The sequence below is a fragment of the Mirounga angustirostris genome, unplaced genomic scaffold, assembly GCF_029215605.1.
Source record: "Mirounga angustirostris isolate CCGP_5_RB_7025 unplaced genomic scaffold, mMirAng1.0.hap1 SCAF_11, whole genome shotgun sequence".
In the NCBI taxonomy this organism is placed as follows: domain Eukaryota; kingdom Metazoa; phylum Chordata; class Mammalia; order Carnivora; family Phocidae; genus Mirounga; species Mirounga angustirostris.
The window spans coordinates 122359170-122372407 of record NW_026991719.1 but is presented as its reverse complement, the minus strand read 5'-3'; the positions used below and the strand labels follow the sequence as shown (position 1 = coordinate 122372407).

Here is a 13238-nt window from a genome sequence, read left to right as displayed (position 1 = left end):
AATACTGGGGTTGAAAAACTATAAATAGGATGAAATGTTCTTGTATTACTCTCCTATTGCTGTCATACAAAGGTACCACCAACCTTGTGGTTTAAAAAGCATAAACTCATTATCTTTACTGTTCCAGACATCAAACGTCTGAAATGGTTCTCTCACTGGGCTAAAATCAAGGTGCCACCAGAGCTGTGATCCTTCCAGAGGCTCTAGAAAAGACTGTTTCCCTGCCTGACCAGCTTCTAGAGGCTGCTTGTAACCCGTTGGCTCATGGCCCCTTGCTCCAGTTTCAGAGCCAGCAGGGGAGAGTCCAGTCCTCCTTACAGCAACTCACTCTGACCTCCTCTTCTGCCCTCCCTCTTCTACATTTAAGACTTGTGATTATCAGCCTCGCCAGGGAATCCAGAATAATCTCCCTATTTTCAGGTCAGCTGATTAGCAACCTTAATTCCATCTGCTACATTAATTCCTCTTGGCCATGTAATGGAATATATTCCCAGGTTTCTAGAATTAGGATGTGGGTATATTTGGGGGATCATTATTCTGCCTACCAGAGACCTATTATAAGAAAGTTCACTTACTGGATTAAAAAATAAAATCTAAATCTGTTGCATTTAAGAATCACATTTGCAACCGATATCAAAAGTCAAATCAACTACAAGAAAGTAGAGGACAAAGGTTTATCATGTTTGGGTAAGGACAAGAGAAGCAGTTTACTAGTATAGTAATTTGGTAGATTTCAAAGATAAACTATTAAAATACTGAAATGACTAACAATGAAAATGTAAACAATGGAAGACTAGCAACTTGGCCATAGAAGATGGCAATAATCTGACCATTTTTCTATTAAGAATATACAGAGATTTCTTCATTGTGGGCTTCTTTCTACATGCTACTATTAAATAATCACAGATAAAGTAGACAAAATTCCTAAGTAAACTATGGAAATGAACACTACAGTAGACAAAAAATAGCATGGTTCTATAGAGAGAGTCAAGTAGCAGGACAAAAATTACACTTTCTTTACATACATACAGATTTTTCCAGATGGGAGAGAAAAGGGATCATGGGCACTGATACAATAAACACAAATGTAACGGGGGCACATGATGTAATGAGCACTGGGTGTTGTATGCAACTGATGAATCACACTAAATTCTACCCCTGAAACTAGTAATACACTCTATGTTAACTAACTTCAATTTAAATAAAATCTTTAAAAAATTAAATTAAATTAAATTAAATTAAATTAAATTAAAAACTGTTTGAGTGCCTTCAAAGTAAGGAATGTATAAAAATGAGGGGTGCCTGGGTGGCTAAGTCGCTGGGCGTCTGCCTTCGGCTCAGGTCATGATCCCAGGGTCCTGGGATCCAGCCCGGGATCAGGCTCCCTGCTGCACGGGAAGCCTGATTCTCCCTCTCCCACTCCCCCTGCTTGTGTTCCCTCTCTCACTGTCTCGCTGTCAATTAAATAAATAAAATCTTTAAAAAAAAAAAAAAGAGGAATGTATAAAAATGAGAAAGGAAGTCTCTGCCCTTTAGTTGCTCAAAGACTAATAGGAACAAAGGGAGGTGATCTATCAACATGTAACTTACTGTATCATCGTACACCAGTACATGGAAAATTGGTTTCTCTGGGAGAGCTGGGAAGGGAGGTGGGATTTGGGCAGTAAGTTGGGGACAGGGAATTCCAGACAAAGGGATAAGATTGTATAAAGTATGAAACAGTTTTGTTGTATCCCAGGGGACTGGAACATGCAGAGTAAATTGTAAATCTTGGGGGGTGAGGAGCTAGGCAGATAGGAGGAAAGGCACCAGAGAAAATAAGAGGAAAGTATGCTGGGTAACAAGGCAGGGGGATTTGAATATTAAGGTAAAGTCCTTGGAATTTATTAATAGGCAATGAGAAGCCACTGAAGATTTTCTGAGCAAAAGAAAGGCATAGAAGGCACAGAAGAATGTGTAAGGTAGATTATAACTGGCAGAGACTGGAAGCAGAAAATCTACACAATTCATAATAAACTGACAACAATGGATTTAACATTGCCTAACCATATGCATCTTTCTCAGTGTTCACTTGTGAAGCAGTGCAGCAGAGCTGAAGAGATCATTTGTGCAACTCTGTTTGAACTTTCGGTTCTTCATGAGCAAAATGCAGATACTACTACCTCTACCAGGCAGTGCTGAGGTAAGAATTAAATAATCTATCAGAGAGCCCCTACTGCAAGGCTTGGCACCAAGCAGGTAATACTCAATAAAATGTTCGTTTCCCTCCTTAAGTAATGACTAAATCCATGATGAAACAGAACACTATTGGAGAATATTGAAAATACTAGTAAAACCGAACTAAAATATCAAAACATTCAGGCTGCTGCCAAAGCAAGACTCAGAGAAAATATATCCACTCCAAAAGTGGAACTAAAAGCAAAAAAGAAAAGAAAGAAGAAAAGAGGCAAACGGAAAACTAGTGAACTAAGTTTCTATCTAAGAAATTTAGGGGGAAAAATACCAAAGGAGCTGAAATATGGAAATAATAAAACTAAAAGCAGAAATACAGATACAAAAGTGGAACTAATCAGTAACAACAACAGCTGGTTCTTTGAAAAAATGAACAACTACAAAGTTGATCAAATAAATTAATATACTCAGAAATTTTAGAAGATGTAATTTATACACACATTTGTAATTGGGGGAGAAGGAACAGTATGTCAACTATACCGACACATTTGAGAGCCAAGTAAAAAAGATGACTGCATATCAAAGAGGGAATTCCAAACCTGATTGGCAAGCAGAGAATATGATGCAGCAATAACACAGTGACAAGAAAATGTATTTTTAAAAAAGTCACAAAGCCTAAACTACTTTGACTCACTTTTCAAGAAGCATTTAGACCAGAGTCCAAGTATAAAAATAGACTTTGCTTAATTCTCCACAAACCAGCAAAGAGAGGTTCCGCTGGATACTGTGGCATCAAACACTACTTCCTCGATTTCACTTTCCAATTACACTTTTAAAATGGACGTATTCCACTCTATCAACCTGCAGTGTTAGTACGCAATCACTAAACAGTTTCACAGGGGTCAAACTACAAAGCTAGTGTCCTCTCTGAAATGTATATGGAGCTTTCTCGCTTGAGGCTCAAATTCCCTCTCTCCACTTTGCCCGGAAGGGAAAGGAACGGAGGGAGGGAGAGAACATACCTAGGGAAAAGAGGACTCTGGTGTAAAAGTTCTAGTATCTGTTTTCTGCAAATCAAAAGAATGCAACTCGGGGCGCCTGGGTGGCTCAGTCGGTTAAGCAGCTGCCTTCGGCTCAGGTCATGATCCCAGGGTGCTGGGATCGAGTCCCCATTTGAGCTCCTTGCTCAGCGGGGAGTCTGCTTCTCTCTCTCTCTCTCTCTCTCTCTCTCTCTCTCTCCCCCCCTCTGCCCCTCCTCTCTGCTCATTCTCTCTCTCTAATAAATAAAATCTTTAAAACCAAAAACCAAAAACCGAAACCCCAAAAGAATGCAACTGGACTCAGTTTCGATCAATCTTTCCCAGCTAAATGCAGCACGCACACATGCGCGCACACGCGCGGCGCGCAAACACGCTCTGGCTGACACAGCCCTGCGGGTGCTTCTCTGTCTACACCTTCAGAGAATGGCTCCAACCGACAAGCTGCTGACACTCTCCCGAACTGTTACAGGGACTGTATCTCTTACATTGAGCAGACCCTTACTGACAAAGTTTAAGTTCTTCTAGTGGCAGTTTTAACTGGTTTTATTTAGATGAAAAATGTTTAAGAGCATCTAACCAGAAGATATAAGAAAGCACAAAAGCCTAATAAAAACAAATCACTCTCAAGGAGGACTAGACTGAGGCCAGGCTGGAAGTTTATCAGCTACGCAATTGTGAGGGGAGGGGGTATCATTCTCTCCCTAAGCCTATCTCCTCCTGGGTTTGTTCACATATTAATTCACTAAGACTGGGGGATGTGGAAGCCCTGTGTAAATGATCAATTTTACCTATTTTTTGCTGCTACTAGTATTCTACAAAAGTTGTAACAATCTCACTTAGCAATCGTTTTTCTCGCTACTAGGCCATAGTTGACAAAGTATGAATCATTAGATATAAAGAGCCTATCTCAAGTTCTTTTCAAGGCTTTCATCTTGAATTCTAGTACAGGTACAACCTATGATCAGGCAAGGCAATTAGAAACCCCAAGCTCAATACTGGGAAGCTCAACTCCTAGAGTCATAGGAAACCATCTAAAACTCCTCCCACCCACTCTCTCCCCTACAACAGAGTCTCCAATGGTACATGTCTATTTGTTCTCAACTTCTGCTCATTCAGCACATTTATTGAATGCCTCAATATCCTGGACTTCAAAGAGCTCACAGACAAGAAAAATATGTGTGTAATTATCAAGTAATGGGAATGATATTTTTAAAACCAGAAATTATGCATTCAAATGGGACTTGAGTCCCCCTGACAGGCAATGAGCTAATTCCACTTCAGTGCTCAAACCACCTTTGGAGCTTTCCTCCTGGCATCGTCTTGAGAGCCTACAGTCTGTCCTTCTGAATATCCTCAATGGTGCCAACTCTTCACTGAGAGTGAATTCGATTTTTGGAAATGGCCAAAAGTCAGTCAGAGCCAAGTTTAGTGAGTAAGATGTATGATCAAACTAGGTGGCACTATTTTGGTTCAAAAATGATCCATGATTATAAAGCAATGAGATGGATTTCCTTATATGATTTATAATCTGACTCCAAAGGAAATTTCAGATGAGTAACAAGGAATATGAGCAGTGGAATAGGTATATACATATTCCTCTTTTTCCTAAGTAACTTCTTTGAGGGATAACACTCATTTGGATGTGTAAGCTCAGATATAAGGTTTGCTTTGCGTAATCACAACTCATAAATAGAAGGCTCCTTGGGCTATTGGACCCATTGTGGCATGGGCGGGCCTGTCACTAAATTAGAGAGGTAGCATGGCACGCAGGAACGAGCGCAGGCTTCAGAAGCAGACCGACTGACTCACTTTAGAATCCTGACCTGGCCCTTTGCTGCCTGTGCAACTCAAGGGAAGTCACAAGCTTGCTAAGACTGTGAAACAGGGCTGATCATCTAACTTGCAGGGTTGTTGGAAAGATCTGATAAACGCTGAAAGCACTGACACTGTGCCCAACCCGTGCTAGGTGCCCCATAAGTCATACCTATTCTTAATAACAACCTCAATATAATTGAGAGGTTTTTCTTACTCTGGGTGGCTTAAGATGACAGAACAACAGATAAACAGACATTTGGGTGGTGGGTGAGTAGTTCACGAACAGTATCAACATACGCTCACTACTAATGGATCTGGAGTGGCTTTAAAAAAACCCCAGTAATATGTAAATGATATCTGCAGTAATCATTCACGCTACAGGTCCTATTTTTAAATCATATGACATGTGCCACCTGCAGCGCTGCCACCACACTGACCTTTCACCACTGTCTGAGCATACCAGGCCCTCTCACGAACCCTGGGCCTCTGCACCCTCCGTCCCTCCTAACTTGCCTTTCCTGCCCTCTGGTCTGAAAAAACCCTACAATTATATCCCTCCAGATGGAGCTGCGGAACCTTCCCTGACTGCTCTGACAGAATTGGTGGCTCTGCCCCGGCGTGCTCCCACAGCACTGGGTTCCTGTCTCTGCAATGTCTCTTCCTGTGTTGAATTCTGATTTCTCTTCCCATTTCTGCTTCTCCTGCCAGGCTTGAGCACGGAGAGGAATTATATCTCACTTATTTTTGTACTTAAAGCACCTAGCACGTCTCTTGGCACACAGTAGGAACTCGGGAGATGTTTGATGAATGAATGCTTTAAATATAAATATTTTACAAATGACTGGTAAAGGCCAGGCAGCTGTCCTTTGTTAAGGATTACCAGAAATCACATCCATGTTTCCTAAATTCAAAGAAGAGACAACTTACATAGAATGCTTTTAGAAGTTGCAGCATATGGAACTTTCTAAACACTACTGACCTCCTCAGTACTCCATGCTCACAGGACAGAACATGCAGAGCAGCAGCCCTCAGCCTTCGTCCCAGTCCAGCGCACCTGTGGGATGCACCTCACTGTCAGGAGCTCACTGCAGATGACTCAGAGAGCCTAGCAGAGTTCTCACAGCCTTCCAGCACTGCCTGGCCACCAGGGCTGAAGGGCCTTCTCCAAGCCAGCAACTCCAGCAAGCTAGCAGAAAATCCCAAGGCTCCATGGTGTGGCCACGGTGCTGGCTTAATGCCACCTACTCCCAAATCCCCACCTCCTACAAGCACCTCAGAATCGGTCCGCCAATTCTGGATACTGCTGGTAGTTGCCTGTTCAATGAGTAAGGCTCCCTGGCTGTTATGTTAGGAAGCCTCAGGCATTCAGACAAGGACTCGGTGGGTCCAACATGCCTGTTTCAGCGAGTCTTAACCTGTGTAACTAAAAAGAAGCTCACGATCAACCAGTTCTCTGCCAGAGGGAAATAGGCAGAGGGTCAGCCGGCAGCCCTGTGCACCTGAGCGCTGACGTTTGTGAATCATTCTCTGCTACTGCAGTTTTCCAGAGCCTGGGCAATACAACAGTGGGTTCAGACTCACCAAGATCAAAAGGTTGGAAAGGAGAGCTGGAGCCATGGCCCATGCCTTGGGAACCATAAAACCATGATAGTGACTATTTTTGTGACACACATAATCCACAAAGTAAAGGCAGCCACATTCTGCCTTAATGTCATGGTCTTTCCTGTCTCTCTAATGGAATGGCTGGATTCTGAAGGAGGGAAGATGAGAAGAAAGAGGACCAGGCCATAGACCACCACCAGGAAAGCAGTGATTGGAAGAAGCCATTTTAGATTTCTCCTAGAGGCTCTGGAGAGTCATTCATTCATTCATCCATCCATTCATTCCACAGATATTTAATAAGTCAGGTACTATTGCAGGCATACAGGATACCATAATGGGCAGAATCATGGCCCTGGCCCCATGGAGCTTATAGTTTAGTAGGGGAGACAGGCATTAATCAAATAAGCATACAAATATAAGGGTACAAATAAGTGCTATGATGGAAGAATTCAGCATGCTACAGATACTGTATAAACAGGTATCAGTGGACTTAGGCAAGTCAGAAAGCCTTCTCTCAGCAAGGAACAAGCGACCTGAGATCTCAAAGATAAATAAGAGTTAACTAGGTCAGGAGGAGAGGAAAGGGAAACATTCCTGACAACGAGAACAGCATGTGCCAAGGTCCTGGGGTAGGAGGGAGATGTTGAACTGGCTCCAAATTAGAGGCAGGGATAAAGGCAGCAGCACCAAGGTTAGAGGCCCTGGCACAAGGTATCTTCCTGTCTACACCCCCTGGTTTGCACTGCAGCTGTCTAGAAGGCCCTCCTCAGCATGGAACAAGACTAAAGAACAATGTCAAAAACTAGGTGTGCCCATGAGACATGACACATCATTAGCTAAAAAATCAGACTTGCCAATATTACCTGACCACTGTCTTAGCAGTCACCACTGTGAGGCAACACTGCTCACTCCCACTGAAGCAACACTGTATTAGGAAATTGGCGCCCTATAAAAGGTCTTTAAACTTAGAGATGCATTTCAATCCCAGTAGAATTAAAGTGTAAATCTGTTTAGATACCTAATATTTCATTGTAATTTTCATATACCAAATTTTGGGGGGTGGGGGAGAAGCTACAGGAAAAGAAAATGGTTAAGGATGTTCTGTGCAGCACTATTGTGCTTTGGCAACTGTTAGCCAGTTAGAACACCTGAGGCAGTTCTTGGGTTCTGAATTATCTGTCACCTTGCAAAACAGTCCTGGAACTATCTATGTGTAAAGCACTTTGCAATCAATCATTAATTTGGCTTCCCATCCTGCTGAGATTATACTCATTCTACAGATAAAACAGGTAAGCGACTGGCTCAAGGATACAAAACAATTCAGGTTTTACTCATCTTTCTTACCACCCTCGCCAGTGCAGACACACAAGGCCCTTCCAACTCCAGCGCCAATCCTGCTACCCTGTAGAGCAATCCTCACCCCTAGGAGCAGCAGAGGAAGGTGCTGCAGTCCCTTCTCCCTTACCTCCTCTCAACATGCTCCTCGATGCAGAATGCCTTCAAGGCCAACAACGATAATGACTGCACTGTGATTGGGACATTAGCACTCCAGACTAGAATATGAACTCAGCAGTGCTCAAAGAGGAGTAGAGCACCTAGGAAGCCACAATGACTTGTAGCTTAAAATGGCACTGTCCCCAGGGAGACTGCACTCCCAATACTCTCTCTCTCTCCATCTCTCCCAAGACTTCCCTTCATCCCCCACAAGCAGCCCAGGCAGTGGTCTCCACTGGGCTCCCACACTACAACACCACACAGTGCTGTAAATCATCTATTTACTTGTCTTTCTCCGTCCACAAGCTGGAACCTCCCAGCATCTGAAGCACCTCGCATAGGACCTAGCATACAAAAGGTTGACTGAGGGCACAGCTTCCCACCAGCAACTACGGGAAACAGGTACTCCCTTCACAAACTAGTGGACTTAGAAGATCAGTTAGGCCAACTCCTTATTTTTCAGATGAGCAGAGAGTATGTAACTCAGTCACGTGGGGCCTGGTCCCCAATCCAGATCTTTTGGCTCAGTTTAGTTCCACAAACATTTTATAAGGGCCTGCTCTGTTTCAAATGCCGTGGGAGGTGCTGGGGATAGTGAGATGTGCATGAGACAGTCTCTGCTTCAGGGAGCACACAGCCTGGGGGGGGGAACAGAGTTACAGAACACTTGGGCAAGTGCAAGGACAGGCGCTCCATTCCTTAATCAGTGTTCTCTCCACACTGTCCACTGGATATTCCCCAGCTGGGAAATAGGACAATACTATCTACTTCCTGCAAATAAACTTACAGTGAAGACTGATGAGAAACCGCGTATGGAAAATCGTCAGGTTCACCCCCAGAGGCATTATGTAAGGTATTGCCATACCCTGACACTGACTCCGAGGATTCAACGTCGTGTCAGGTATCACTCGACAAAGCAGCAAACAAGCGAGGGGTGGGCATACATCCAAGGAAAACCTCAAGGGCTCAGAGGAACTGGAGGAAACAGCTGGGGGGGGCGGGTAGGGGTGTTGGGTCAAGCGAGACGGCCCCGGTGCGGGGAACGGAGGGCAGGCAGCGGGGTGCGGGAAGAGGGGACGGGAAGGGGGCGTTGGGCCAGCAGCGGGGGGGGGGGGCTGGCCGAGAGGAACGCGGTTCCCGCGGGGCCGAGGTCGGGGGGGGGGGCGCTGAAGGCACCCGGCGCGGGAGCGGGAAGCACTGCCCAGCGAGCCGCTCGCACCGCGGGGAGCTGCCCCGCCGCCCGCCGCAGCCTCACGCCCGCCGCGCCTCCCCCGGCGGCGCCTCACCTCGGGTTGAAGTCCTGGAAGAGGCCCCTCAGGTTCATGGCGGAGAACTTCGCCGCGGCGGCCTCCTCCTCCCCCCTCCCCCCGCGCCGCGCTGCCTGCGCGTTACAGCGGGTTCATGGTGCCGGCGCGAGCCGCGTCCCCGCCCCCGCCGCCGCCGCCCCCGCCCCCGCCGCCGCCGCCGCCGCCGCCGCCGCCGCCGCCGCCGCCGCCGCCGCCCGGAGAAACCTGAGCCACCGCCTCCCGCCCCTCCTTCCGGGCTTCCGTACGGCAGCGGCGCATGCGCCCCAGCCCCGCCCCGCCGGCCCGGGAAGCGCCGCGAGCCGCGTGCGACACCGCCTTCCTGGCTGGGGGCGCCCGGAGGCCGCGGCCCTGGGGACGGCGGGGAGTGCCTGGAGGCTGGGAGAGACGGGGAGCCTGGGGGAGGCGGCGGAGAGCCGAGCGGGGAAGCCCACTCGGCGCAGGCCTGCGGGAAGGGAGCGCGCCACCCAGGAATCCCACGGGGAGGTCTTCGCAGACACCTGTCACCTTAGCCCGCGCTGCCTTCGGGAAGTTTCCCCTGAGCCTGGGCGGGAAGGAGGATAGTGGCCACGGTGACTCGTTGCATTTTGGCGTTCTCATCCCAGGCTTCACCTGTTACATCTGTCGGTGACTCCCAAGTCTGCATCTCAATTTCCCTCCCAAGGCCCAGGCCAGCATATGGATACATGCTGGCGGTCCCACACTCAGGTTACCCTGCGCCACAGTCATCTTTCCTCCTAACCGCCTTCCCCTCCTGGGTTGCTCTCTCCGTTGGCAGCAGACCTATTTATGGGCGCATGCCAAACTGGAAATCTGGTAGTCATCCTCCCATTTGCTAACCTAGTTCAGAGATTCCTTGGCCCCTGCTTAGACTTTGGGGTCACTTCTCACCTGGCCTCATCCTCCACTCCAGACCATCCTATTTATAACTGCTAGGTTCATCTCCCTTGGACAAGTCAACATCTTTGGCCTCAATTTTTCTCCTCTGCAAAATGGAGATGATAAAACCGACTTCCTAAACTTGGATAAGATAGTGTGCATAACACTGTTTGGTTCACACCAAGTGCTCAGAGAATGCTCTTGCTCTCTGGTGCTCTTTCCGGTTTCTACCTCCTTAAAAGTCTATCTACTTTTGGAATTAGCTGTATAAGTTCACAGCAGGTGACCTAGCCTACCTTCTTCACTTCCGGCTTATTTAAGACTTTTCCATGAGCACAGCAATACCTTAGACATTAGTCTAGTATCATTATGGATAATAGTTGTACTTTGTTACAATAACAGAGTTTCATGAATGGCAGTTTTTATATGAGTTAGCCCTGGGGGCAGCTTGAGAAGATCACAATTATGATAGTCATACCTTGCCGTGATATATCACCTTTCTTCTGAGAAATTGAAAACATTTCACAAGTGGTAATTAGGCTTCCCAAACCCACTGGAGAATGGATATTATTATAGGAGCTGCTTTTAAGGATGAGTAACCTGAATCAGGTTTGTCAGCCACTGAAGCACCAGAACCCAGTCCCAGAGTTTTTGGTCCAGTTCCCTTGCCCATCCTCTGGGTAGAGTCCAGTGTCTACCCCTGAGGAGGTTCCCAATGAACATTTAAATACAGAAGAGAAAGCTGAGACAAAGAGAATCTTGTCTGATGTGCCCTGAGCTATCCAGCTAATAGAGGGACAGGAGAAAGAGGCAACTAGGGGTCCTGCTGAAACTGCAGCCTGCGCTCTGTGAAGAAGAGGTACTTGCCGGTGGCCAGATTGGCCAGCACCATCTTAATTACTGGTGACCTCCCCATTAACAGGCATTAAGACTGAGATGGTTTGTCAGTTAAGATATTTCAACAACAGGTACTGTTGCTCTTTCAAAAACTTAACCGACCGAGACCAGGCAGAGTCTGCTCAGAGTCCAAAGTCTTGATGGCAGGCACTAGTTTGGTGAGGTCCCAGGGAGTCCCAGCTGACCCACTGCTCTGCCGCTCACAGTCCCCCAGACATGCCCAGGTTGTGAGGGCTGCCCAGCCCAGGGAACAGAACACTAATACACAAACCAGTTGTCAATGTAGTCTTTTGCTCTGACAAGCCAAATTGCCAAGGGGAGCTTATAAGCCCATGGGAATATAAGAGAAGAACTGGACTACCGCAAGGCCTCATATCACCAATCTTCATGAAGTGGATGTATCTGGACTGCTGCAGCTTCACTGGAGGCCCAGCCCTGTACTCTACTGGTGCTCTCATGGAAATAAAAATCAGAACATCCAGGGGCACCTGCTTTCGGCTCAGGTCATGGATCCTGGAATTGAGTCCCACGTTGGGCTCCCTGCTCAGTGGGGAGCCTGCTTCTCCCTCTCCCTCTGCCTGCTGCTCCCCCTGCTTGTGCTCGCTCTCTCTCTGTGTCAAATAAATAAATAAATTCTTTAAAAAACATCAGAATATCCAGGTGTCCCTCTTGTCCTCTCTCCAGCAAGTGCAAAAGACCCTGCTGCCCATCTGCTGCCAATCTCAGATCCCTCATTCAGTGTCCCACCCCGAGCAAAGGCCCAAAGCTGCACTGCCTTGCGTGTACAGACCCATGAGTGACCCACTGAGGAAAGACTCTGGGCCATACACAGGTTGATGCCCTCGTCATCTTCCATAGCAAACTTTGACTTGTCACCAAATTTCAGGGCCATCTTACTACAGACTCTCAACATTCCTTATACAAAGGCATGAAATGGCTCGGGATTGAAAAAGCATGACCCCAAACAAGCCAGAAAGCATACCCATGTGGCTTTGGAGTGGGTACATGTTACAGTGTCCCAGAAGCATCAGTGTATTTCTGGACCATGATTTTGAAGACTACCTTGGATTTGTAATACCCTTCTGATAAGTTGGTGGCTTGTCCAATTCAACATTCACATTGGCTCCAATGTGATGGGGTGGAGGGCAGGCTTCTGAAGAGCAGGGATGTGAAGGAGAGAATCCTGGTACATTCAGACACTTTGGTCATGGAAGACCTGGGTTAGGGGAAAGAAGTGGCTGTGGCCCAACTCTCACACCACTGGGGCTCCTCCCCTGGGCTGCAGCAGGGTGGGGAGAGCACGGAATTAGAAGACTCAGACCAGCTTCACCATTGCTCCAGTGGAAGGAGGGACAGCTGGGATCCAATCCGGGGCAAAAGCCAGCAGGCCTACTAAACTTCCTGGGGGACCAGCTTGGCAACTTCTTCAGCCAGGAGACTCAAGGTGCTGGCTGAAGTCTGACCCTCTCTCATCCCGAAATTCTCCACTCTAAGTTCCCCGAAGTCCATACCCTGAATTCTACTAATTAGAAATCACTGGGGACTCCACTTGCAAAATGCACCCCTTGCTTCCTGAGAGGGCCCTTTGTTTCTGGTTACTTTAAGTTGCCTGGGTAAGTGTGTAGTCTTTCTGTTCCTGAGATCTCCCTGGGAGATGGTTGGAGTCTAGACATAGCTGGATCTGGGGGCTTGAGGAACTTGGGGTGGAGGCTGAGAGCAATGGAAGAGACCAAGAAGGTAATATGTACAGTTCTGCTTGGATTTGCAACTTCCCCTGGTCTTCTTCAAGAGCCCCCAAAAGAGCCCCTCTTCATCATGGAGGTGTCCCTGAGGACAAGTGGGTCAGCATCCTTTCTGGAGCAAGCTTCCCAGCAAAGGGAGCAGGGACTATTTCCTGTTGGGAAGTAGAGTGGGCAGGCTGTGTTTGGGCCCACAGAGCCACCATGGTGTCCCTGTGTTATCCCCCCTTGACCTCTTCTGTCACCAGGGGCTCCAGGAAGGCTTCCCAGGTGGGGAGGAGGCTCCTGGGACCCCC

The 13238-nt window shown here is 47.3% G+C and overlaps 1 protein-coding gene across 6 annotated transcripts in view; it reads right to left on the bottom strand.

The window, feature by feature from the left end:
- TMEM185A (transmembrane protein 185A) overlaps window positions 1-9575 on the bottom strand; it is a 33098-nt gene extending 23523 nt beyond the window's left edge. Inside the window, exons 1-2 of one of the 6 annotated variants that reach the window (XM_064574658.1) lie at window positions 9410-9559; window positions 6007-6081 (exon numbers count right to left, since the gene is read on the bottom strand). In XM_064574658.1, the coding sequence (XP_064430728.1) occupies window positions 6007-6081; window positions 9410-9447 (113 nt within the window). In that variant the 5' untranslated portion in view covers window positions 9448-9559. Of the gene's footprint in view, window positions 1-6006; window positions 6082-8910; window positions 8935-8988; window positions 9112-9409 lie in introns of those variants that run through there. The other 5 variants (XM_064574656.1, XM_064574660.1, XM_064574657.1 and 2 more) reach the window with 5 other exon arrangements.
- Between the last annotated feature and the right edge of the window lie 3663 nt (window positions 9576-13238).